The sequence below is a fragment of the Medicago sativa genome, chromosome 6 (genome assembly GCF_051527215.1).
Source record: "Medicago sativa cultivar Bolivia chromosome 6, Bolivia_mono, whole genome shotgun sequence".
In the NCBI taxonomy this organism is placed as follows: Eukaryota; Viridiplantae; Streptophyta; class Magnoliopsida; order Fabales; family Fabaceae; genus Medicago; species Medicago sativa.
The window spans coordinates 3,864,382-3,892,291 of NC_140754.1; the positions used below are offsets into that span (position 1 = coordinate 3,864,382).

General features: G+C 34.0%; 1 protein-coding gene and 2 long non-coding RNA genes across 22 annotated transcripts; 2 read left to right on the forward strand and 1 right to left on the reverse strand.

The window, feature by feature from the left end:
• Window positions 1–327: 327 nt before the first annotated feature.
• Window positions 328–27,217, forward strand: LOC146912137 (alpha-dioxygenase PIOX-like). The gene is made up of 10 exons (XM_085719390.1): window positions 328–497; window positions 13,394–13,657; window positions 16,850–16,999; window positions 17,138–17,271; window positions 23,944–24,157; window positions 24,254–24,399; window positions 24,743–24,970; window positions 25,491–25,693; window positions 25,795–26,038; window positions 26,380–27,217. The coding sequence occupies exons 1-10, from the start codon at window positions 375–377 to the stop codon at window positions 26,603–26,605; spliced, it is 1,932 nt and encodes a 643-aa protein (XP_085575516.1). The 5' UTR covers window positions 328–374; the 3' UTR covers window positions 26,606–27,217.
• Window positions 13,686–15,759, reverse strand: LOC146912138 (uncharacterized). Of its 2 annotated transcripts, XR_015015726.1 has the most exons (7): window positions 15,625–15,759; window positions 15,434–15,472; window positions 15,185–15,288; window positions 14,965–15,064; window positions 14,612–14,706; window positions 14,472–14,487; window positions 13,686–14,149 (listed from the first exon to the last, which is right to left on the reverse strand). It is a non-coding gene; the product is annotated as an uncharacterized LOC146912138 (long non-coding RNA). The 2 variants fall into 2 exon arrangements; XR_015015725.1 differs by having other exon boundaries at window positions 15,185–15,472.
• LOC146912139 (uncharacterized) lies at window positions 17,870–23,318 on the forward strand. 19 transcript variants are annotated; one of them, XR_015015717.1, is made up of 8 exons: window positions 17,870–18,223; window positions 18,697–18,810; window positions 19,037–19,170; window positions 19,375–19,435; window positions 20,165–21,657; window positions 21,844–22,045; window positions 22,232–22,351; window positions 22,482–23,318. It is a non-coding gene; the product is annotated as an uncharacterized LOC146912139 (long non-coding RNA). The 19 variants fall into 19 exon arrangements; XR_015015720.1 differs by having other exon boundaries at window positions 22,232–22,314; XR_015015722.1 differs by having other exon boundaries at window positions 22,232–22,283.
• Window positions 27,218–27,910: the final 693 nt, after the last annotated feature.

Here is a 27,910-nt window from a genome sequence, read left to right on the forward strand (position 1 = left end):
TTATATTTGAGACCGGAGAGAGTATATTAATTTTATTCAATAAAAAAGTGAGTATGAAAAAAGTGTTAGAAAAAATGTATATTAATTTTATTCAATGTTACTTTTTAAATGATATGACAACACGTCATTAATGTAAAACTTATAGTGACCGACTATATAAATTGAACTCTTTCAAGATATTGTCCACGTTTTCAATTACTCTTGCATGATTCATTTTTTTATCAATTATCATAAATTAAAAAAACTAAAAAATTGAAAGAGATAAACTTCTCGGTTCTCTTTGTCTCTCAGGCTCTATAAATACCCTAAGTTTCTTCTCTAAATGACATGCACAAACACATTTCATCAAAACGAGTCTTGTATCAAGCAAAATCATGTGGTCTTTAGTAATAGATCCCATTAGAAATCTTGTTACAATAGTTATACAACATTCCTTCCATAAAGATTTCCATGAAGTAGTGAAGAAAATGTCCATCATAGATGCTTTTCTTTTCTTTGTACGAATACCCTCCTCCATCAACTCAACTATATTATCCTTCCTTCCTTAATAATAAACATACATAGGGTCTATTTACACTGACTTTGTTTGAGTTTATCTACAAGTATAAGTTTTTTTACACTTTTAGGGAAGAACTTTTTTTTTAAGAACTTATGAGAACTATTTATGATATTGTTCAACTTATTTTCGAAATTTCTCCAAAATAGCTTATGATGAAAAACTTATAACTTGTATGAAAACAAGTTAACTTTGTTTTATCATTTGCAATAGAAATAGTTTGTACATAAACATTTATCATGATAAGCGTTTGTACTATATATAAACTGTGAATAAGTTATTTATCCAAGTAGGCATACCATTATTTTAGCAAAATTGAGTTCCCTATAGTGACATATATATAATCACAAGTCATGTAGGCACTCGGCGAAGATTAGATAATTCGTATTTTAAGACAAATTTAGTCATAATGTCATCAAGATATGAATATGTTTATCTTCATTCTGCGGTCAAGACTCAAGATTATGTTTTTTTAAACCTTGCTACATGTGTAATTAATCACTTCATTTGTAACAAAATATAAGTAAAAACATAAAATGTATTTAATTCAAATTTTAGACAAAAAAAAAAACATTTAACTTGATTTTATATATGTTCATGTCCTCTAACTAACTATATGAAATTCTTTTTAATGGTATATGTTGAGGCAAAATCCCTAATTAATTTTAAAGATAATAAACTTTAATGATTAAAGGATTAAATGGACTTTGATTAATTCTTTGGTATTTAACTTGTGCTCTTGAGTGTTTTACTAAGACAGGAACAAGGCTTAAATAATGCAAAGATACAAAGAAATCAAAGGACATTGAATACATGAACTAATTCTGAAGTTCAGAAAATAAGTTCAGAATGTTGATCAGTGAGTTGATCAGAACGTTCTGATGAAGGTACAGAAGGGTGTTCATAAGCAAACCCAGATTCATCAAGAACATGAAGAACATGCAAGTACATTTGACATGAACAAAAGGTCCAGAAAAGTACATTTGCATGAATCTATCAACAAATAAAGGCATGAACAAGGAATCATGTGTAAAGGATCTTTAATGTTCATCCAAGACTATGAACATTAAAGTACTAGGAATATTCCATCATGAATTTAATCCTAGATGTTGCATTCACTGCACTTCAGTTATGTCCTTACTATTAGGTTTGATTACATTAAAAGGTAGTCTTACAAATCATCCTAAAGTAGGCACCAATGGAACATTCTGATGGTCAGAATGTTCATGTCTGCGCATGCTTCAAGTATGAACAGTGTAGTTGGTGAAAAGTTGGCAAGCAAAGCAAAAGGAGATCTTGCATCAGAGATAACATGACCTCTGAACTGATACAAGCAGATTTCCTTGAAGCATGGGCCTGAAGATGCAGATCCACTATCCTCTCTCTCCTGCACAAAGTCCAAGACAGATTTGGTTCAACTTTATCCCACCTTTTCCAGCAACTTTTGATGCATATGGAAAGGCTACTTTTTGGAGGATAAAGCTCAAACAAATCTCACATCACGTGCTGGGCAAGCCCAGAAATTCATCCAACATTCATCCATGATGAACCCAGATGAAGAACATCATGAATATCCAACATTCTGATGAAGAACACAGCAACATTCTGATGTTCATCCTGGGAACTCAACAACATTCTGATGGTCAGAATGTTCACCCAGATTTTCAAGTAAAAGCTTGTGGGGCCCAGGACACGTGGCATAACACCATTGGTCACCTTACAACGGCTATATGAGCCCAAAAACTCTATAAATAGAGATCAAAGGCTCAGCACTACTTGCACCATTGCAAAGCATACAAGAAAACAACTTAATTTGTTTGAAGCTCTTGCAATTCAATTGATCATCACTGAAGGCTTTCTTCTTACCTTCTTTATAGTGTACATCAATTTTCTTTCTCCCTCTTTGTTATCTTATTCACAGATAACTTCTTCCTTCTTCTCTTCTTCTGTTTGTCTGATTCACATTCAAACTTTCACACAAATTGTAACAAAGTCTCATCTAGCTTTAGGGGTTCTAAAGTGTTAGCTTGAGCAAGAATTGTAAAAGTCTAAGTGGGTAACTTAGCAACAAGGTGCAAGCCTGCTGAGGCTTAGAGAATACAGGTTGTAAGTGTTCAGGTGAACACAGTTTGTAAGGTGCAGGAGTTGAGAAGTTATCTCAAGCATCATAGTGGAAAACTCTCACAAGATTGTGAGGAGAGGACTAACCCACATTGGGTGAACCTCTATAAATCTCTGTGTGTTCTTTCTTTCTTCCTTATACTCTTTAATTTCAGTATACACAACACACACCAACACATTTACTTCATTAATCAGTTTCTGTGTATGAACTTCAGAACGTTCTGAGTTCAGAAAGTTAACTTAACCATTCCAAGAATTTTCTTGAGAATTATTTTTAAGTTACAGGTTATTTTTAAAGGGTCACAATTCAAACCCCCCCTTTCTTGTGACTATTTTATCTACTTCAATTGGCACCAGAGCCTGGTTCTAAGGGTTTGAACACTTAAACAAGTGTTAGAGAAAAGATTCAGGAAGTATGTCTAAAGTCAAGTACATAGCTGAAGGAGGATCATCAAACAGACCACCTCTTTTTGATGGCTCAAACTACTACTTCTGGAAAGGCAAAATGGAGCTCTTTCTCAGATCTCAAGACAATGATATGTGGCAAGTCATCACAGATGGAGACTTTGTTCCAACAACCAAAGAAGGAGCTGTCAAAGAAAAGAGTTCATGGTCAACAGATGAAAAGGCTCAGGTATTGTTAAACTCTAAAGCTAGACTCTTTTTATCATGTGCACTAACTATGGAAGAAAGTGAAAGAGTTGATGAATGTAAGAATGCTAAAGAGGTATGGGATACTCTGAGAATACATCATGAAGGTACATCTCATGTCAAAGAAACTAGAATTGACATTGGTGTCAGAAAGTTTGAAGTCTTTGAAATGAGTGAAAATGAAACCATTGATGAGATGTATGCTAGATTTACTACAATAGTAAATGAAATGAGGTCTCTTGGAAAGGCATATTCCACTCATGATAGGATCAGAAAAATCCTAAGATGTCTTCCTAGTGTGTGGAGACCTATGGTCACTGCAATCACTCAGGCCAAGGATTTAAAAACCATGAACCTAGAAGATCTCATTGGTTCACTGAGGGCTCATGAAGTTGTACTTCAAGGAGACAAACCAGTAAAGAAGGTAAAGACACTTGCCTTGAAAGCATCTCAGCAAACTCCATCAGTAGCTGATGATGATGTACAAGAACCACAAGAATTAGAAGAAGTTCATGAAGAGGAAGCTGAAGATGAACTTGCTCTAATCTCCAAAAGAATTCAAAGAATGATGTTAAGAAGAAATCAAATCAGAAAGAAGTTTCCAAACACCAACAACAGCACAAGAACTGAAGCTGACAAAAGCCAAGTCACTTGTTATGGCTGCAACAAAACTGGACACTACAAGAGTGAATGTCCTGACATCAAGAAAGTGCAAAGGAAACCTCCCTTCAAGAAAAAGGCAATGATCACTTGGGATGACTTGGAAGAATCAGAACCTCAAGAAGATGAAGAAGCCAACATGGGATTGATGGCCCAGTCAGATGATGAAGAAGAGGTAATTATCTATAAAACTGATTCTTTTTACAAAGATCTTGAAAGTAAAATAGATAGTCTTTTATATGACTCAAACTTCTTAACTAATAGATGTCATTCTTTAATCAAAGAACTTTCTGAGATAAAGGCAGAAAAAGAAACACTTCAAAACAAGTATGATGAATCTAGAAAAACCATACAAGTTTTGCAAGATTCCCATTTTGAGATGTCAGAAAGACAAAAAGAATTAAACAAGAAACAAAAAGGCATTTTATCTATACCTTCTGAAATGCAAAAGGAAAATACACTTTTGAAAAAGGAAGTTGAAAGATTAAAAAATGATCTTACATGTTTTATAAAATCTACAGAAACATTTCAAAACATTTTGGGATCTCAAAGTAACATTGCTGAAAAATCTGGTTTAGGTTTTAAAAATCCTAGCAAAATCATTGAAAGTTTTGTACCTAAGAAAACTGAGATTAAAATGAAATGTTCTTACTGTAATAAGCCAGGACATAATGAATCAGTATGTCATGCTAAGAGGAAATTTATCAGAAAAAATATGATTAATCTTAGTTCAGAACGTTCTCATCTCAATAGATCAGAAGGTTCACAAAAGGCTGAGAAGGCTAAGAAGATATGTTCCTACTGTAACAAATCTGACCCTACAAGACAGAATGTTACAATAAGGAAAGATCTCTTAGAAGAACTAACCCTCAAGGACCCAACATTACATGGGTACCTAAAGTTTTTGTCTTGTCAAATGTAGGTCCTGCCTCAGGGTGCTAGAACAAAGCCATGGTACCTGGATAGTGGTTGTTCTAGGCACATGACAGGTGACAGGAACTGTTTTCTGACCTTTGAAAAGAAGGATGGAGGACTGGTAACATTTGGAAATAATGACAAAGGTAAGATCAGAGGTAAAGGTACTATAGGTAAGCCTAACTCTGCTAAAATAGAAAATGTTCAGTATGTAGAAGGTTTAAAACACAATCTACTTAGCATAAGTCAATTATGTGATAGTGGATTTGAAGTGATCTTTAAACCTAACATATGTGAAATAAGACAGACCTCCTCTAACAAGTTGTTTTTCACTGGATCAAGAAGAAAGAATTTGTATGTTTTAGAACTAAATGATATGCCTGCAGAATCCTGTTTTATGTCTCTTGAAAAGGACAAATGGATTTGGCACAAAAGGGCTGGTCATATAAGCATGAAAACCATTGCTAAACTTTCTCAACTTGATCTAGTTAGAGGTTTGCCTAAGATCAGTTTTGACAAGGACAAGATCTGTGAAGCTTGTGTTAAAGGTAAACAAGTAAAAAGTAGTTTTAAAACCATTGAGTTTATTTCAACTCAGAAACCTTTAGAACTACTTCACATAGATCTTTTTGGTCCAGTTCAAACTGCAAGTCTAACTGGCAAAAGATATGGTTTTGTTATTGTTGATGATTTTTCCAGATTTACATGGGTTCTATTTTTAAAACACAAGGATGAATCTTTTGAAGCATTTCAAAACTTTTGTAAAAGAGTTCAAAATGAAAAAGGTTCTAATATCATTACAGTAAGGAGTGATCATGGAGGAGAATTTGAAAATGCATCCTTCAAAACATTCTTTGATGAAAATGGTATTAAACATAATTTTTCCTGTGCAAGAACTCCACAACAAAATGGAGTTGTTGAAAGAAAAAATAGAACTTTGCAAGAAATGGCTAGAACAATGTTAAATGAATCAAATGTTGAAGATTATTTTTGGGCAGAAGCCATTAACACATCTTGCTACATTTTGAATAGAGTTTCAATAAGAAAGGTTCTTAATAAAACCCCATATGAACTCTGGAAAAACATTAAACCTAGCATATCTTATTTTCACATATTTGGCTGCTATTGCTACATTCTGAACAACAAAGAAAAATTGGGTAAGTTTGATCCTAAATCAGATAAAGCTATCTTTTTAGGATACTCTACAACTTCTAAAGGTTATAGAGTGTACAATCTAAAAACCCAGACAGTTGAAATTAATATGCATGTCATATTTGATGAATATGATGAACATTCTCAACCAAAAGAAAGTGAAGACACAGAAGTGCCAGCACTTCAGAATGTTCCCAGTCAGAACACTGAAACTTCAGCAGAGAAAGAAGATGATCAGAATGTTCAAGACTAAACCTTCCAAAGTCCACCCAGAAGTTGGAGAATGGTAGGAGATCATCCTGTAGATCAAATCATTGGAAGCACAACTGATGGTGTAAGAACCAGATTGTCCTTTCAAGATGCCAACATGGCAATGATCTCTCAAATGGAACCCAAGTCAATCAATGAAGCTATTATTGATGACTCTTGGATTGAGGCCATGAAGGAAGAACTTTCTCAGTTTGAAAGAAACAAAGTTTGGAACCTAGTTCCAAATGATCAAGAGAAAACCATCATTGGAACAAGATGGGTTTTCAGAAACAAGCTTGATGAAAATGGTAAGGTTGTCAGAAACAAAGCAAGGTTAGTTGCTCAAGGTTACAACCAACAAGAAGGTATTGACTATGATGAGACCTTTGCACCAGTGGCAAGGTTAGAAGCCATCAGAATTCTTCTTGCATATGCTGCACATAAAAGCATTAAACTTTTTCAAATGGATGTTAAAAGTGCATTTTTAAATGGATTTTTAAATGAGGAAGTTTATGTAAGCCAACCTCCTGGCTTCATAAATGAAGAAAAACCAAATCATGTTTTCAAACTCACTAAAGCACTCTATGGTCTTAAACAAGCTCCTAGAGCTTGGTATGACAGACTTAGCACATTTTTGATTGAAAATGGTTTTTCAAGAGGAAAAATTGATACCACACTTTTTAGAAAAACACATAACTCTGATTTACTAATTGTTCAAGTTTATGTGGATGATATTATTTTTGGTGCTACCAAAGAAAAAATGTGTGAAGAGTTTTCCAACCTTATGCAAAGTGAATTTGAGATGAGCATGATGGGTGAACTTGGTTTCTTCCTTGGTTTACAAATCAAACAACATCCAAATGGAATTTTCATTAGTCAAGAAAAGTATGTCAAAGACATTCTTAAAAAATATAAAATGAATGAGGCAAAAATCATGGTCACCCCTATGCATCCATCTTCAAGTTTAGATAAGGATGAGAGTGGAAAATCTATTTCTGAAAAAGAATATAGAGGCATGATAGGTTCATTATTATATTTGACTGCTAGCAGACCTGACATAGTGTTTGCAGTAGGACTGTGTGCTAGATTTCAAACATGTGCAAAAGAATCTCATTTAACTGCAGTTAAGAGGATTTTTAGATATCTAGTAGGTACTACTGATCTTGGCCTTTGGTATAGAAAAGGTTCTAGTTTTGATCTTGTAGCCTATTGTGATGCTGACTATGCTGGAGACAAAGTTGAGAGGAAGAGTACAAGTGGCTCCTGTCAATTCTTGGGAGAAGCTTTGATTGGATGGTCTTGCAGGAAGCAAAGCACCATTGCACTCTCCACAACTGAAGCTGAGTATGTATCTGCAGCTAGTTGTTGCTCTCAAATTTTATGGGTAAGAAATCAGTTAGAAGATTACTCATTAAGGTACACAAGTGTTCCTATTTTTTGTGATAATACAAGTGCAATTAATCTGTCTAAGAATCCTATTCAGCATTCTAGGTCTAAACATATTGAAATAAAACATCATTTCATTAGAGACCATGTTCAGAAAAAGAATATTGCATTAAGCTTTGTTGATACTGAAAATCAACTTGCTGATATTTTCACAAAACCCCTTGTTGAGGATAGATTCAATTTTCTTAAAGAAAAATTGCAAATCTTAAAAAATCCCAATAAAGATTGATCATTAATCACTAAGGGCCTAAAACTTACCCCCTTGATGTTATCTGATTCATCTCAGTAAGATCAATCTTAATCTGAACATTCATCAGAATGATTATGAGATCAGAATGTTCATCAGAATGTTCGATCAGAATGTTCATCAGAATGTTCATCTGATAATACAGGTTAGAATGTTCATAATCATCAGAATGTTCAATACCTGGATTCTGGGACAGAAATCTCAAAGCGTGAGATTTTATGTTGATTTAATCCAAAAATCTCTCTATAATCTTGAACATTAAATGTTTGGTTATAAGAAGATAGGTTTAAGGTTTAACCACCATGTAAAACCTTAACCATCAATCAACCTATCCATTCACTTTCCCTCAAACGGCTAGTTTCTCTCTCCTAGCCACTACTTTTTCAGTTTCATCTTTTCCAATGCAAAAACTGTCAAGTCACTTCCTCTTTCCTCCCTCAACTGAACACGTTTTGGCCCTATAATAACCAACAACTATTCAGAATATTTCCATCACTCTTCTACTTTCCAAAACCATTTTTTTTCTCATTCACTCTTCAAACAAAATCTGCTCTGTTTTCTAACGAGAATGGCGAGAACCAAGACCACCTCACGCGCTCACTCCCAATCACCACCACACGCTGCTGAAGATCAACCCTCTGATCATTCACCACTCAACGAAACCCCAGTTCACACTGTTCTCCCTGATGAAGTCATTCCCCTGTTTGATCCACCAAAATCTAAGTCTGCAAAAAAATCCATTCCAAAATCAAAACCTAAAGCCACTAGAAGATCAACCAGAATGAAGAAATCTTCATCAACACCCACTACTTCTCACATGGATTTAGTCTCTGATGATGAGAAGAAAGAAAATGAAATGGACTCTAAGGAAGAAACAAACTCTGAAAGAGATGGGTCTGACAAAACAGAGAAAGTTGAGGAAGAACTTTCTGACAAGGGAAAAGGAATTGCTGAAGCAGAAGCAGTTTCTGAAGGAACTGAAGAAACTCTCCTTCAAATGGCTAAAACTGCTAAGAAGGTATATCAAAGGAGGAAGAAGATTGCTGCTGATGCTCTGTCTCTAGAGAAAACTACTTCTCCATCTCTGGAAAATGAAGAAGTAGAAACAGAAGAAAATGTTGAGGAAGAAGCCCCTTCTAGGAAAAGAGGAAAAGGCAAGGACATTGCCATTCTTGCATCTGCTCTGAAAGCTCAAAATTTGGAGAAAATGGCTACTAGACCATTAAGCAGAGCCAAATACTTTGATTTTGAAAGTCTCAAAACAAAGGGCTGGGACTTAGAAGAATTCACAGATCCTCAAGGCTGGTCAGGATTTGTTTCTACACAAGAACAAACCTTTGAGGATTTGGTAAAGGAGTTCTATGCTTCAATGAGAGTAAAGGAAGAAAAAGGAGAAAAACTTCTAGAGTCCTCAGTCAAAGGAGTGAAATTTCAAGTCACTCAAGACTCTCTCTCAAGCATTCTGAACATTCCAAACAAAGGTAATGAACTCTTTAACTCTTGGTTTTCAAACTCAAGTGTTACACGTGAGCAACTCATCCTAGAGTATACCAAACCAAACCTTGATTTTAACTCCACAAACCTCAAAGATGCTCCCAAAATTCTTCATAACATGATTAGGCACACCATATTACCCAGATGTGGAACCTTTGATGCAATTACTGATTTAGACCTTTGCATCCTTTATCATCTTATGAACAAGACTCCTCTCAATCTTTGCTATGTCATGATTCAATACATGATTGACCAATGCTTCTCTATCAAGCAAAAGGTTGCTGGTTTACCATATGGGATGCATCTGACACCCATTTTCAAAGCTGTTGGTATTTCTCTAGATGGAGAAGAAGGTCAGGATACCTTCATGAAATTCACAGCTAAAACCATAAGTCAGCTACGCCTCACCTCTTCAAACATGACTGTCCCTCAGAAGACTGGATCAGTAAAGAGACTTGCTGATCAGAAAGTTCAGGAAGTTAGAAAGAAACAAAGGGCTGACAAGTCTGTCAAGAAGAACATTGGCTCAAGCTCTCACAAAATTGAAAAACCTTCTCCAGCTCAAGAAATCTTTGCTCATGTTGCTGAACATGCAAGAGAATTGGTTGAGGCAAGCAGTCAAGAATTTGAAGCCATGCTTGCCAGGAGAGCTGTTGAGAATGTTGGAGAATCTGCTGGTCATCAGAAAGTTGAAGCAACTCTGAGTCAAGGTGTTGAAGCACCCTCTGAGGATATAAGAGTTGAAGAAAATACTGAGCCTGAAGCTCAGAATGTTGATAATGATGCACAGGAAGTTGCTGAAATCCTGGCATCAAACACTCTTGGAAGTGAGAATCCACAAATGGAGGTTAATGATGAAGTTCAGGAGAATGTTGGAGTTCATTCTGACTTTGATCTCAACATTGAAGACACTACAAATGACCTCTACAATGAGATCTTTCAAGATGCTCAAGGAGAAGACATTCAGCCAAATGATCAGAATGTTCAAAGCAACACTGATCAGAATGTTCAAAAAGAAGGAGATCAGAATGTTCCCTCTGCACCTGTTGAGCAGCTGTCAGCAGATCCCAATCCATTGGATTCAGGATCTTTGCCTTCTGGGGAAGTTCAGCTTCTTGCTCAACCTGGTCAGAATGTTCAGGTTAATCAGAATGTTCCCTCTGATCAGAACATGGAACATGCTCAATTTGCCAATCTGTCAACTTCAACCATGGGATCCACTGCAGGAATTAGCAAGTATCTGGTGTCCTCCCTACCAACTCCAAGCACCATTCCTTCATCCACACCACCACAACCACCTCAAACCAGAAACACCACAAACAAGCTTCCAAACATGTCTGCCTTGTTTGACTCTCTTAACACATTTGTGACTGCTAACAAGGAAAAATCTGAACCTTCTAATACTGCTGCACCTACCCAGCCTTCAAAAGCTGAAAAGATGGCTGCTAGAGCTCTTAGAGTTTCAACAAAAACTCACAAAATTGTTTGTGCACTTGCTGACTGGACTAAGAATGTTCATGCTCCTGGTTTGGCCATTGATCCACCAGTCTTTGATGATCCATCTGTTTTTGAGTCTGAACCATCATCAGATTCTGGGGATTCAACTCCCTGAATCATTTCTGGTCCTACTCCCTATCCTTTTTGCAGATGACTAAAGGGGGAGATGCTTTAGGATATTATGTCTTAAGTTTTTCTAAGTATTAGGCCCTAAGTAGGCTAGTGATCAATAGTTATTGAAGTTTATATAACTTCATCTTTTGCATGATCATATGTACTTTGAATTTCTTTTTTTTGTTTTTGAACCATGTTCATCACACAATTGTACTTCATGAATGATATTAATGAATGAATATTGATGTTGGTTCAAAAATTGCATATTTTATTTATGCCATGGATTATAAAAATGAGGGGGAGTTTTGAATATTTCTATAAACTCATATTGGATTATAAAAATGAGGGGGAGCATTAAAATAAATAATTTTTAAAAGTTCTGAAACTCTTCATATATAATCAAAATCCATAATCCTAAATCATAAGTTTATCATCTTCAAAAAGGGGGAGATTGTTGAGGCAAAATCCCTAATTAATTTTAAAGATAATAAACTTTAATGATTAAAGGATTAAATGGACTTTGATTAATTCTTTGGTATTTAACTTGTGCTCTTGAGTGTTTTACTAAGACAGGAACAAGGCTTAAATAATGCAAAGATACAAAGAAATCAAAGGACATTGAATACATGAACTAATTCTGAAGTTCAGAAAATAAGTTCAGAATGTTGATCAGTGAGTTGATCAGAACGTTCTGATGAAGGTACAGAAGGGTGTTCATAAGCAAACCCAGATTCATCAAGAACATGAAGAACATGCAAGTACATTTGACATGAACAAAAGGTCCAGAAAAGTACATTTGCATGAATCTATCAACAAATAAAGGCATGAACAAGGAATCATGTGTAAAGGATCTTTAATGTTCATCCAAGACTATGAACATTAAAGTACTAGGAATATTCCATCATGAATTTAATCCTAGATGTTGCATTCACTGCACTTCAGTTATGTCCTTACTATTAGGTTTGATTACATTAAAAGGTAGTCTTACAAATCATCCTAAAGTAGGCACCAATGGAACATTCTGATGGTCAGAATGTTCATGTCTGCGCATGCTTCAAGTATGAACAGTGTAGTTGGTGAAAAGTTGGCAAGCAAAGCAAAAGGAGATCTTGCATCAGAGATAACATGACCTCTGAACTGATACAAGCAGATTTCCTTGAAGCATGGGCCTGAAGATGCAGATCCACTATCCTCTCTCTCCTGCACAAAGTCCAAGACAGATTTGGTTCAACTTTATCCCACCTTTTCCAGCAACTTTTGATGCATATGGAAAGGCTACTTTTTGGAGGATAAAGCTCAAACAAATCTCACATCACGTGCTGGGCAAGCCCAGAAATTCATCCAACATTCATCCATGATGAACCCAGATGAAGAACATCATGAATATCCAACATTCTGATGAAGAACACAGCAACATTCTGATGTTCATCCTGGGAACTCAACAACATTCTGATGGTCAGAATGTTCACCCAGATTTTCAAGTAAAAGCTTGTGGGGCCCAGGACACGTGGCATAACACCATTGGTCACCTTACAACGGCTATATGAGCCCAAAAACTCTATAAATAGAGATCAAAGGCTCAGCACTACTTGCACCATTGCAAAGCATACAAGAAAACAACTTAATTTGTTTGAAGCTCTTGCAATTCAATTGATCATCACTGAAGGCTTTCTTCTTACCTTCTTTATAGTGTACATCAATTTTCTTTCTCCCTCTTTGTTATCTTATTCACAGATAACTTCTTCCTTCTTCTCTTCTTCTGTTTGTCTGATTCACATTCAAACTTTCACACAAATTGTAACAAAGTCTCATCTAGCTTTAGGGGTTCTAAAGTGTTAGCTTGAGCAAGAATTGTAAAAGTCTAAGTGGGTAACTTAGCAACAAGGTGCAAGCCTGCTGAGGCTTAGAGAATACAGGTTGTAAGTGTTCAGGTGAACACAGTTTGTAAGGTGCAGGAGTTGAGAAGTTATCTCAAGCATCATAGTGGAAAACTCTCACAAGATTGTGAGGAGAGGACTAACCCACATTGGGTGAACCTCTATAAATCTCTGTGTGTTCTTTCTTTCTTCCTTATACTCTTTAATTTCAGTATACACAACACACACCAACACATTTACTTCATTAATCAGTTTCTGTGTATGAACTTCAGAACGTTCTGAGTTCAGAAAGTTAACTTAACCATTCCAAGAATTTTCTTGAGAATTATTTTTAAGTTACAGGTTATTTTTAAAGGGTCACAATTCAAACCCCCCCCTTTCTTGTGACTATTTTATCTACTTCAGTATATACAGATTATTCACTCCATTGACAAGCTTGGAATATGGCACCGTTTACCTGTTCTCTTGGGCCTATTGTATTTGGCCATTAGACGCCATCTTCACCAACAATACAACCTCTTCAACGTTGGACAAACAGCTGTAGGAGTTAGGGCTAACCCTAATGATTATCCATATAGAACTGCTGATGGAAAATATAATGACCCTTTCAATGAAAGTGCTGGAAGTCAAGGGTCTTTCATTGGAAGAAATATTCTTCCTGTGGATCAGAAGGACAAGGTTCAAACTAAAAATTAATTACATAACTAGACCATCGACCCGTGCTAACGCACGGGTCATACAAAAGAACAAATATAGCGCAAATATGAAAGTAAATACTTACCTTGAATCGAAAAAATAGTATAATTCAACTCATAAAATAAATTGTCACAAACGTTTTTAATGTACCATATTAAACAATTTCCATGACATCGACCCTGTTACAGAAAGGAAAAACATTGAATCCTAAATGTCTGATTCATTGAGATTGAAGAAATTCGATAACAAAGCAGATAGTTCCATCATTCGAGCAAGTTAAACAGCTTTAGTGTCGGTAGGCTCAATCTTGACACGAATAGCCCTGTTAGGTTTTGTAACCGATGCCTGACCAGCTTCACCAGGTTCAACAACCACAGAGTTAATGCTATCAGAGGACCTCTTAAGACTTGTCTTGCTGGTTGGTGTGTCAATCACAGAGGTATTGCTGCATGAGTCTTCAACCTCCTGTACATCCTGCAGACATTTGCGTAAAAAAATTTGTTTAAAACATAACTTGAATAGATATAAAATACCCACAAATTCTTTGACAAAACAATACAATTGAGTTAATGTGAGTTTGAAAGATTACGTTGACTCCGCGATAGAATTGGATACACAGTTTTTTAATAGGGTACCTTAGAAATACATTATCTCAATAAGGCACTTAGTAATACTAAATGTATGCCTTTCACACCAAGAATATAACATAATGCATTTACAATGTCAGTAGATTGACTTCCAATACATATATTGACAGATGGATCTTGAAACAATAATGGCATCAAAATCTGCTCACCTAGCTCCCAATTCACCTGCAAACATTCAAAAAAATACAATTTGAGAAGCATGAGTGTTTATATTAACATATATAAGTAAACATTTAAATTTGAGAAGCCGTGAACACAAATCGACAACGATGAGAAGTAATATTGTTACCTGCTGCAATCTGTGTTGGAGCTAAAAAACCCGAATTTCTCACTTTCGTGCGGTTATTTTAAATAATCATAATAAGCATAAATCACCAATAAAATCTGCAAAATAGCAGGTAAAAACCGAAATCAAAACACAATGATGAATAATGTAAAATCAAAATCAAAACTTCAAATGGTTTTTTTTAGGAAAAAAATCAAAACTCAAATGTTGATTATCAGACATCAAGAATCAAAAATCAAAACTCAATAATCTAAAATATAAATCATAAATAAATCATAGGAAAACTATAGAGTATATGCGGTACCTTGTAGAGAAAGAGTAGGGGTCATATTTTACAATTTTATGGGAATCATTACCTTGACGGTCGAAAATGAATCGTCGCCGAAATGGGTCGCCACTGTGACTTTGAGTTATGGATCAGCCACCAAGTTCAAAGCCAGCAAGAAATGTCGAACCCTAGAGGTAGATAAGGGATACAATACCAAATAAGCATAGAATGAAATGAATAAAGATTATTAACCAACAATTAAACAAAACTCACCTCTTTCAGAAAAATAAAAAATAAACAAAACTCACCATGATGTTCACAATTCAGTCTTCTACTATCTACCATAGAACAGAGAAGCGCATGTTGAAAACACATATTTCGATTACAAATAACACTGACACAAAATTAAGACCTTCAAACCCAAAACATACAAATCAAGATCAATGGATATACAAAATAAGCTCAAAATTAAATTTTTCCTAAACTATCAACAAATCATGATTATCTCCTCAAAAATCATATAAACAAAATAAAAAAAAATGAAATTTGAGCTATACCAGAGCCTTGTCGCTCATTTGTTGGCTCCTATTTTGCACCTGAAATATATAGAAGATACTATATAAAAACGACAACATCATCTAAAGCTCAAAACTTTTGTAAGCAGCAAAGCTGATTATTCCATTAGAAAATATATAAATTTAGACGAATGACGATGCATAAGCAAGTAAAATGATTGATTGTAAAGTACCTCTCTAGGGCCATAAACAGTAGCAATGACTTTGGTATTACCCATCTCGAAAATGGCAGAGCTGGTTTTACAATGAAAAAGAAGTTTAAGGTGAAATGCTTCGAATATAAAAAAATAAATTGAGAAAGATAAAAGTATCTACCCATCAACTTTGGATACAACACCAATCTCTGCTCTAATTTGCCGCATCCAGGATTGCATAAAGAGGAGAAAAGATGGTAAGTTAAATTTCATATCAGAAAGAAAATTAATTTTTAGAAAAGAAAAAAGGGGAAAACGGCAGTACTTCCATGGGTCGGCGACCATAAGAGTTAAATATTTAGGAATATGTGTTGAAGTGTCTACCAGTTAGGCAGTGATAGGAGAGGAGAGTTTCCATGGTTCTTCCAGCCATAGGTCAAGAATTGGAGAAAGGATTTCTGACTTGCGGCTTTATTTGTTATAGAAGCAGATAGTTTAGTGTGGAAACAAAATAGGAAACAATATAGAACCGTGATTTACGTTTTTTTTTTGGTGATGTTTATCCGTCCAATTTGTTTCCTTGATTTCCATTTATTAGGGTTTTATGTTTATCCTGTGATTTCCTTTTTTATTGTTTTCATAATTAACGATTTAGTTAGGGTAAAACAGTAATTGTAGCCATTAGGGTTTTGGAAAAATTAGGGCTTCAAAATTGGCTTGGGACAACTTTTATATATAGATAGATTTACGTTTTTTTTTTGTGATGTTTATCCGTCCAATTTGTTTCCTTGATTTCCTTTTATTAGGGTTTTATGTTTATCCTGTGATTTCCTTTTTTTTGTTTTCATAACTAACGATTTAGTTAGGGTAAAACAGTAATTGTAGCCATTAGGGTTTTGGAAAAATTAGGGCTTCAAATGATTTCCTTTTATTAGGGTTTTATGTTTATCCTGTGATTTCCTTTTTTGTTTGTTTTCATAATTAACGATTTAGTTAGGGTAAAACAGTAATTGTAGCCATTAGGGTTTTGGAAAAATTAGGGCTTCAAAATTGGCTTGGGACAACTTTTATATATAGATAGATTAATACTATATGCAATATGTTTTTTATACTTTAGTTAAGAGAATATTTGGACAGTATTAAAAAAAGTTAATTACTTACACAATTTAGAGATTTTCAAAAAATAAAAAGTGTGGACTAAAAATGTTAAGGAGAAACCCTAAAACTTTTTAAGACTATACAATTGGATATTGTTTTTGTGCAGTTGTTGAAGCCAGACCCTATGGTGGTGGCCACAAAACTTTTGGAGAGAAAAACATTCCAGGGCAATGGGAAACAATTCAATGTGTTAGCAGCTGCTTGGATTCAATTTATGATACATGATTGGATAGACCATTTGGAGGACACTAATCAGGTGCAAATGGATTTCATCAACTTTAAATAATATGATGGTGGAAGCATTTTAGATTCTCAAGTAGACTAACATTTTAATGTTCGCGTTGTGATTAATGTTATTTTTATATATACTATAATATAATATAATATAATATAGATTGAACTCACTGCACCACGTGAAGTTGCAAGCCAATGTCCACTAAAATCATTCAAGTTCTTGAAGACAAAGGAAATTCCAACGGGTTTCTATCAGATCAAGAGTGGACATGCAAACATCCGTACACCTTGGTGGTAAGAATATTTTCCATATACATAAGCATTAATTGATCATATATATCCATATATGATTGAAGAATGGAAAAATATTTATTAATTAAAATAGAGTTAATGACCATTTTACAACGGTCTCAATGAGATTTGGACTTGTGTGTTTGGTTTACAAAACAATAAATACTGTACAGAACAGTACAATGCAGAACAGCACAACACAAGGCATAACAGCATAGGACAAATTTTTATGGTATTGAATAATTTCTTGTTTTATATGATTTTTGGGGGCGAAATGTTATTTTAGTGTTTTAGACAACTTATACGTGGGACAAAAAGTTGTGTTGTGGTTTGGTGAGAGACAAAAATTTCAGTTTTTGTCATGTCCCTTGCCTCTAGTTTGTCCTGTCCCTGAAACAGTTTTAAAAATCAAACATTGAACAACTGGAGTTGTTCTATCATATCCTTCATTTTTTAACAAATTAAACGCACCCTTTATCTTGAGTTTACAAAGTCAAACTCTTTCCTATTGATTTGAAACTATGGCAATCATTTATACAATGTTGTTTTTATGTATCTAGGTCCATCTAATTTTGTTTAGTAATTATACTTAATTATATATCTATTCTATATATAAAAGTTGTCCCAAGCCAATTTTGAAGCCCTAATTTTTCCTAAACCCTAATGACTAAAATTCCTGTTTTAACCCTTTACGAAACAGCTAGAGGAGAAAAAAAAAGCCGCAAGAAACATAAGAACAAACAAATCAAGGAAAACAACTAAACGGATAAACATAAGCCGCAAACAACAGAATACCACAAGAAACATAAGAACAAAAAAATCACGGAAAACAAATAAACGCTTCCTCTCCCTCTGTACCTACTCTGGATGTCAAATCCGCGATTTCGACGGTGAATACGGTTGCGATTTGGTGGCGAGTGTGGCGTGAATACGGTTGTGGTGCTTATGAAAGAAGGTGTGTTCGTTCTCTTGAAATTGATTTTCTTGAAATTATAAAGGGGGCATCCCCCTTTATAATTTTTATGATATGTTTTGTGTTCATTCTCTTGAAATTGATTCTCAGATGTGTTCATGTCAATCACTCTTTGATTCTTCAATTTTTCAAATTTTTATAGCTTTAGTGAACAATAATTATTCTATTTTAAAACATTATTTCAAATTCTCATAGTATTCATTTGTTATTTCTGTTTATATATATCTTCTTTCCCTAATTTTTCTAATCACATCTTCCTTCTCTGCTTATTTCAATTTATTCTGATTTTTTCAAATTTATCATTAAAATGATTGGAATCTCTGATTTTTATCATTAGTTAGTCCTAAGATATTTTTTAGAGCTATTGGTTTATGGTTTGATCCTAATTTGAATCCAAACGCAAAAAATTTCTTCTTTGGAGATGATTGATTTTTTCTATTTGTTGTTTGTTACAGGGGCTAGCAATGATTATAGGTCCTGTGAAGGAAATTTTTTTAGTTGGACTTAGAGATATCTCGCAAAATATTAAACAATCAACAGTGTTTGGGCTACTTTAATGCATGAACATGGTAATGAGGGATTACTTTTTACAAACAGAAAGGATGATAGAAATGTTAAATCTTGATAAATTTTGAATTGTTCTCCGAAAACTTTCTCAACAGATCAAGTTGTGAAGCATCACTTTTAGTCACTAATGATTAGGACTATCTTATTTTGGCCAACAAATTACCTTCTTCCCAGTTGATTCATTTCTTCTTCTTATTCTTCACACTTTCCTTTTTTTGATGTTTGCAGCAACTTTCTACCCAAATTCTGAAGTTTGTCTTGATTACTTGATTTATGTTCGCATATGTCGTCATCTCTGTTGTGTGATTGAAAGTGGTGCCTGTTGCATAATTTGCTTCCCTCTGTTGGGGGAAGAACAAAAGGTGAGCTATATTTTCAATTGCATTCCAACTGTTGGATTCTATCCTCATTTGATTAAATGCATTATACTCTGTATGATATATTTTAACGAGGTAATAACCTTAATTTTATATGGACCTAAAATTGAATGTGGTTTGTATGGATTAATTACTGATATAAGCAACTCACTGTTACCTTACTAATGAGAATGACATTGTTGTTGATAGGTGTGTGTGAATAAAAGGGCTATCCCTTAGAGAGATATTTGTGCAACTCAGTGTCTTTGAGGTACCTTACCTAGCAATATTATTCATTTTAATCTAAAGAAACCTTGGTTTGACATGGTTTTATTTTTATGGAATCCATGTTGATAATGTGTTTCTTTTTAAGTTTTTAACAATGTTACTTATTTTGCATTTAATATTCCTTTTTTCTGATTTTTTTAATGCTAAATTTCTAAACCATGTTTTAGTATTTGATAATCTCATTTCAATTTATGCTCTAAATTTTTGCTAGACCTTGATTTCAGGATTAATTGGATAGTCACATACAAGAGAACATTGTTACACTCATTATTTGCTAACTGTCTTGCAATTTTTATTCTTATTGGTTAATTTATTGCAATTTGCATTTCATGTTTTGTTTTTGCTGTTGCTTTCAAATATTAATGATTTTATCAAGGTTTGAAGTTCCATGTAGCCAAGTGATATTCTTGCAAGGACTAAGATCATCAAGTGTCATGTTAATGCCTTTGTTTTGTTGTCAGTCTATCTTTTGAAACATCTTTAAAATTCTGTGTTGTTTTGTTACATGAATCTGCCTTTTTGGCATGTCGTTTTGGTTGTTTGGATTCGTGTCTGTTTTGGATGGTTTTTGTGCGAACTTGAATTGTTGAATCGAATGAAATGTGAACCTGTTTGAGACATTTTGTGCATCATCTGTTGAAATCGATTGCAAGTGGTAGTTTTATCTGATAATAATGTCTTCCAGCCAAAACTTACGTGAGATATCTTTCAGGTATAAACTTATCTGACAGTATCTTCCAGCTTTAAAGTTTTGTCGTTTTCATATAAGAAAGCTTCCACATATATCATGCCATATATAAGCTGCCATAGAACTGTTGTTTTCATATAAGAAAGTTGACAAAGAGATGAATTGAGTGAGGGCAACTTATAAATGTGAACAGCAAAACATGGTACGTAAGGTATTGATCTCGCAATTATTGAGTACATACATGAAATCGTAGTTCGAAATTTCTGTGTCGTTTTCTTATATGAAATCTGCCGTATATATCATGTCATTTAAATTATTTGGATTGGTGTCTATTTTCCTATTAGAATACATACATGACAGCCACGACAATTTCACGCCGTTGACGTAAACTTGAATTGAGTGAGGAAAACTTATAAATGTAAACAGAAAAACATGTTGCTTAAGGCATGCTATCGAAAAACGTAAAAAAAAAAAAAAAAAAAAAAAAGACCTCCATGATGCTTTACAACTTATGTAAGCGTCGACTAAAAAGAGTAATAGGTATATAAAGCCACATAATGTCTTGAAGTATTTTCCTATATAGAATGTTGATTATAGCTATATCTGTTAAAACCCACTACCTTAATGGATGCTAAAACCTTAAGCCATGGATCCACGAGCATAACTTACACCATGATACAATCCATACGTAAAATAGCAGTTTTTCTATAATATGTGTTAGTTTGTAGCAATTACGTCCACTAATTGCATACTAACATGTCTACTTGCACTCTTTATTGAATATGCATATTTTAATGATTGACTTTGATGGTGTAAGCAATTCTACTTTAATAAATTATTAAAAAATCTGATGTATATCATTGATTTCCAGCAAATTGTATGAAGTATACCTCTTGGTTATTTATAAATTTCAGATGTTGATGGTTGGATGGTTTTTGATAGAAAAAAAAACGACACCGAATTCACATGTATTATTAATGGTGAAGACTCTGATATACCCTCTAATTCAGGTACGCTAATGAAGAAAGATGGTTTGTGACATATGTTCATTGACGGAACCTCAGATCTGATTAAAACCTCTGATCTGATTCTACTAAAGAATGTTTTGGATACTTTCTAAAAGTTGAATTTCATATTCTTCTTCCTTCCATCATCGAACCCTCTTGGCGCTGTTTGGATTTATGTTTGGGTAGTATATCCAATTTCAAAGGTATGTACTTTTGTTTCTATAGAAATAATATTAGTATTTGTTAAATATGTATAAGATAGCACTCAAGATGATTCCTGTCATGTATGTGATCCCATATGTGACTCTTTTTTCAATTTTGAATGTTCTTTAATCTCTTTCCTTGCTTTGAGTTCCAGTTCTTTTATTTCATTCTTTCCTTTTTCGCTATACTTTTGAATATTCAAAACTTAAAGTTTTGTTTCATTCTTAAGTAGATTACCTTGCAATAATGAGATAAATGTGGAGGTTTGAAAGGTTACTCATCAAATGAACACATGCACTTAATAAGGTAAGTCTAATTGAATATCAGTTTGATTGTCGCAACATACTATGTTTGGTCTAATTGCACTTTTAAGTCTGATTTATAAAGAAATTATAGTGGCGCACCCTTAGAGTGTGATTGGAGATTTTCATGGTTTTTCATATTGTCATAGCATACTGCACATTTTTGTTGATTATAGAACTTTGGTTGCAGATAAACTATACACTGGACCAAAGGAATGCCACTGTAAATTGCAGATTTGTTTCTTCTACATAATGCAAAATTTTTGGAGCACATTGGTTTGGCGTAGGTAGTGCATAGCTGCTGGTGCACGGGGAGGCGGATGTTTATGCTGACATTAATTTCTAACTCACAAAGGCCACAAAACCCTTGAGGCATTTAGTGATTTTTTAGTGTAAAATTTTCTCTTCCTAATCTGTCCATTTAGTGAGTGTATATCAGCTGCCCCAGGGAGTGTTTGGTGTTACATTTTTCTTCTAAATGTCTTCATGATTGATGACTTTATGAAAATATTTGTATAGATTGCTACCTTCATGGAATTGACTTCTGAGTTTCTTTGCTTTTGGTCTCTTATCTATAGGTCAATCAAATTGGTAGTGGTGTTGGTTTGTTGGTGGTAGATAGGGAGATTTGTAAGTGGTGCCCTGTGTACATATTTTCTTGGTACCAAATAGCAATGCTCAACTCATTTATTTAGCAGGTTTTGAAACATTGCTTCACAATTGCAGATAATTTTCTAAGATGTAAAATAATCAATGCATACATCTTGCAATGTTTATTTACTATCAAATATTTATATCAATAATGCTAACCTATAATGTTGATCTCAGGACCAAAAGCAGACTCCTGCTGCTGTTAAGAAGGTCGGAAATGTGGTGAGCACCCTGCTTGCCAAAGGTTTTGTTTTAGGAAATGGTGCAATTAATAGAGCAAAATCCTTTGACGAACGCCATCACTTGATTTCAAATTCTTCTGCCACAGTTGCTTCTATCGACCGTAAAATCAGTTTGACTGATAAACTAAGTATTCGAACTGCTATGGTAAATGAAAAAGTGAGAGAGATGGATGAAAAATTACAGGTTTTTGAATAAATAAAGTCCGTTTATGTTGTTGCTGAGCAAAAGGCAAGTGATGCTGGATCTGCGATCATGAGCAATCCTTATGTATCAACTAGAGCTTCGTGGGTGTCGAGCGCAATTACTGTTGTTGCAAAAGCAGCTGAAGATGTAACCACAATGACCAAGGAGAAGGTTGAAATGGTCGAGGTTGATAAGAAAGAGATCATTTACATTGAAAGGAAAGATGTTGTTGATGAATTGTCACATATACACTCTGAGAAAGCTTCAGTTGGAAGTACTTCTCCAAAAGATCCTGTTAAATCAGGTGATGATAGTAGGTTTGGGATTATATGAGACTTGAGCTCATTCTCAAATCTCAATCCTTAACATTATGAGTACAATTACATTGATTTAGTTTTGCTTAGTAATATAGTCAGTCTTCATTCAAATCTCAATCCTTATCATGATTTTGGTATCATTTGAATTTGATGTTGTTAAGCCATTTTATATTTATAAACTCTATTTTTCCTCTTTCAAATGTATATTGAAGCTAAGTATTTTAATTGTGCATTATTATCTTCCAGATTACTTTGATGTAAGTTTGATTGAGCGAACTTATCATGTACAAATTTACTATTTTAATTTAAGTTGCCATTGAAAGGATATATTATGATAATTTTCATTTCAATTTAATTTAAATGTTATTTAAAATGTATATTATGATGATTTCCATTTCAATATTTCATCGCTATTAAGTTTTCTTTTTGAAGAAATTTTATTGCTTTTGAATTTTAATAGACCCGTGCGATAGCACTGGTCAAAGATACTGATGTGACAACAAATGTGGTCTACAAAGAAGTTTTCCGTAATGTGTAGCACTTGGTTTTGTAGTATTGTTGTTAGTGCATTTTGGTACTATTTTTATGTCGACGGACGATGGATTTTCTTTTCTTCAATAAAATATGTCATTAAATTTATATGTTATGTTACCGTAACAGGGTCGATGTCGTGGAAATTGTTTAATATGGCACATTACAAAGGTTTTCCAATTTATTTTATGAATTGAATTATACTATTTTTTCGATTCAGGTAAAATGTTTACTTTCATATTTGCGCTATATTTTTTCTTTTGAATGACCCGTGCGTCAGCACGGGTCGATGATCTAGTATAATCTCAATTTAAGATCTTCTAATTGAACTTACACATGACATGCATGAAACTATATGATAAAAGGGATGGAAGTGTGATATATGGAAGCAATCAAGAAGTTTTGAACAGTGTGAGGACTTTCAAAGATGGGAAGTTAAAAATATCAAAGGATGGTACCCTAATCCAAAATGAAGATGGAGTAGCAATTTCAGGTGATGTTCGTAATAGTTGGGCTGGTGTCTCAACTTTGCAGGCCCTTTTTATTCAAGAACACAATGCTGTTTGTGATGCTCTCAAGGTATACATGTACCTAACTATATGCATCAAATTAATTCATTTAAATAATTGCTCTAGACAAAAAAAGTGACTAAGTTTTTTTATTGTACTTTATTAGAAGGAATATCCGGACTTGGAAGATGAAGATCTTTACCGCCATGCTAGATTGGTGACTTCAGCTGTGATTGCAAAGATTCACACTATAGATTGGACTGTGGAGCTCCTTAAAACTGACACTTTGCTTGCAGGCATGCGTGGAAATTGGTAAGAACATGAATCACTAGCAATGTATTTTCCCTCTAGTTAATTTTTCGAGTTTAATTAGTATAGTCCGTTCGTGTATAATTATTTTATACATATTCGTCATGTCAATTAATAAATGTGACAACTCATGTGTTTTCATATTCATTAATTGATGTGACAACATATCATTGAATACATGCGTAAAATAATTGTATACCTACAAAGTATACTAATTAAATTTTATTTTTTATGTATATTTTAGTGAAATTTTAATAACTCAACCTAAACAATATAAGTATAGTAGTAATTTTGATTTTCATTGCATTAACTTGTGCCATGTTTCAAAAAAATTGATTTTATTTAGGTATGGATTATTGGGGAAGAAATTCAAGGACACGTTTGGACATGTTGGTGACGCTATCTTAGGTGGATTGGTGGGCATGAATAAAGCAGATAATCATGGTGTTCCATACTCTCTAACTGAAGAATTTGTCAGTGTCTATAGGATGCATGCACTCCTACCTGATTCTTTGCATTTGAGAGATATATCTGCCACCCCAGGACAAAACAAATCTCCACCACTAATCAAAGAGTATGCCAAAATATTTTTGCACCAACATTCTCCCTCCGTCCCGGAATAGATGACCCATTTGAAAATTTGCAATTTTGACCTAACTTACTTTGACCATATTTTTCTACTAATATACAAAGATAAATAATATCATATAAGATGTCGTTAGATTTGTCTCGATGAGTATTTTCAAAAGATCAAATTTTCATAATTTTTTGTAACATATTATTTAAGATATTTAAGCTCAAAATTATGCATTGGTATGCGTAATAGGGTCAACTGGGTCATGTATTATGGGACGGAGGGAGTAACTTATTATACCTTTATTAACTGTATTAGTAGAGTAGTTAAGTTAGATGAAATTAAATAAATAAAGGTATAATAGCGGAAAAAAATAATAAATGCTGCATTGATATTACAAAGTGGCAATTATTTTGAGACGGATAAAGTAGTGTTTTGAAAGAGAGTAACAAAGATTGAGTAACAAAGATTGTGTTTTTTAAAAGTTCTAAAAAATGTTATATCTTTTGGTATTATACAGGATTCCTATGAATGATCTGATTGGACTACCAGGAGAAAAAACCTTGTCATCAATAGGATTTGCAAGAGCATTAGTGTCTATGGGTCATCAAACTTCTGGTGCCCTAACACTTGGAAACTATCCATCATTTCTCAGAAACCTAGTACCACAGAACATAGATGGCACAGAAAGATCTGATCATGTGGACATGGCTGCTCTTGAAAGTAGGATATCTGAGTCACAATTTTTATTTAAAGATTTTTTCATATTTTATCTATAAATCACTTGAAACTGATATTGCAATTTGCTATAATAAATGATGCAGTTTATAGGGATAGAGAGAGGAAAGTAGCCAGATATAACCAATTCAGAAGAGCATTATTATTGATACCTATTTCAAAATGGGAAGATTTGACAGATGATAAGGAAGTAATCAAAGTATTGGAAGAGGTATATGGCAATGATGTTGAGGAGCTTGATACACTAGTGGGTCTCATGGCAGAGAAGAAGATAAAGGGTTTTGCAATTAGTGAGACATCTTTTGTAATATTCCTTGTCATGGCATCTAGGTAAAAAATACTAAAACTTGTTTTGTTTTTTTTTTATGTTTATACCTTCATAATATTTGAGATATTTAATTATTATATGCTGACAATGAAAAAATTGACAAAGATATCTTGTTAATTATATAGATATTTGCGTGTCCTGGAGCACTAGTTAGAATTCCCCTAAGATAATTGGTTGTCGATGTATAAGTTTTAAGCGATGTACAATGATTAAACTCTAATTTTTATACAGTTCTCAAGGAATATTAGGCTTCATGCACAAAGTATTATACTAGGGATTTATTGAATTTGTCTAGTAAAATAAACACATTATGGATTTGATTGAACTTTCATGCACTTTGAAGGAGGCTAGAGGCTGATAGGTTTTTCACAAGCAACTTCAATGAGGAGACATACACCAAAAAGGGTTTGGAATGGGTGAACACAACTGAGAGCTTAAAGGAAGTGATTGATCGTCACCATCCAGGAATGACAGAGAAGTGGTTGAATGCTTCAAGTGCTTTCTCTGTTTGGGATGCACCCCCAAACAAAGACAATCCAATTCCACTTTATCTTCGTATTCCTAGTTAATTAACTTGACTAAGCAATATGAAATACGCTAGCAACATACTTTTTTCAATGCAGACTCTTTAACTTGAGGAAATTCAAATGAGTCTCGTTAAATCAATGTGGAACCTACATGATTTAATATGACCTATTTAAATTTCAACTAATTAAAGATTGTGTGTCGAAAACGGTGTGTTGGAGACTTATTGCTAGCACTCTCTTGCATTTGTGTTTATGCATACATATTTATGTGTATGTAATGTATTCATGTTAGGTTGTTGTATTTGTGTATTTCAAAACAAGCCTATAGTAATGAATAAAACTAAGGATGAAATGAGTGTGGCAACTCATCTAGAAGAAAAGAATGGAGAGCTGGAAAATGATCATGAACTGGTGCAAGAATAACCAATGATTAGAGGGTTGATGAGTGTTTGCATCCTCTCCTTGTTCAAGGTTCCACCTTATCTTCTTCCTTTGTGTTTCAGTACTTTTCCCTTTTATTTCAGTACTTTCTATTTCCATGAAATGGATATGATTCCATACTAGTAAATCTAGTTTCTGATTTCCATAAGCTCGACCTCATTTGTAATGTTACATTGTATTAATGAAGTTTTGAGCAATATTGTTCCGTTTAAATATTCTTCTATAATTTCCTGCCTTTTCTGTAGTAATGAGGTGAGAGAGGTGGAGGAAATCAAAGTGTTATCTTGGCGTTTGAGTTTAAATAGACGTGTTTGTATTATGATTGGTGTTAGAATCCGAAAAATTATCTTTTAAGATTAATTTGAAGGTGCTAGAGTAGGTAACTTGGTGGTTTGAGGGGATGCTGTCATAGCATTTTATTCTGGCTATCAGCACAGCAGTGTCAACTTTGCAGGTGCGTGGGAGGTTTTCGTCCTCGGTGCTGTCAATGGTTTTTGGCTTTTGCTGAGTTTTTGGGGGATGATCGTGTTGCTGTTATTTGGCTGCTGGTCCTTTGTTTTGGTTTTGCGGTACTGGTGTTGTTCTTTTGTGCTACTTGTTAGCCTACTGTGCAAAGATGGGATTAATTTGAGGGGTCACAAGTGTAGTACTCTTGTTAGCCTATTATTCCAGTTTTAGTAGAATTATTCCTATTATAATGGATGATATTTAACTGTATTCGTATTTTAAACAATTATTATTTGAGACAAAAAGTTATGTTGTGATTTAGTGAAGAACAAGAATTTCAGATTCGTCAAGTCCCTTGTCCCCTAGTTTGTCCAGTCCCTTATTTTTTAACTAATCAAACACACATTTCGGATTCACACTCGGTTATCAAGTCAAAAAAGTAAAAACCGCATAAAGATA

Bases quoted from the DNA above. Each gene is read 5' to 3' on its own strand.
- LOC146912137 (XM_085719390.1), top strand. From the start codon at position 375: ATGTGGTCTTTAGTAATAGATCCCATTAGAAATCTTGTTACAATAGTT. The intron at 24,158-24,253 runs GTATACATGTAC...GTACTTTATTAG, and splicing joins CTGTTTGTGATGCTCTCAAG to AAGGAATATCCGGACTTGGA. The intron at 25,694-25,794 runs GTAGGATATCTG...TAAATGATGCAG, and splicing joins GGACATGGCTGCTCTTGAAA to TTTATAGGGATAGAGAGAGG.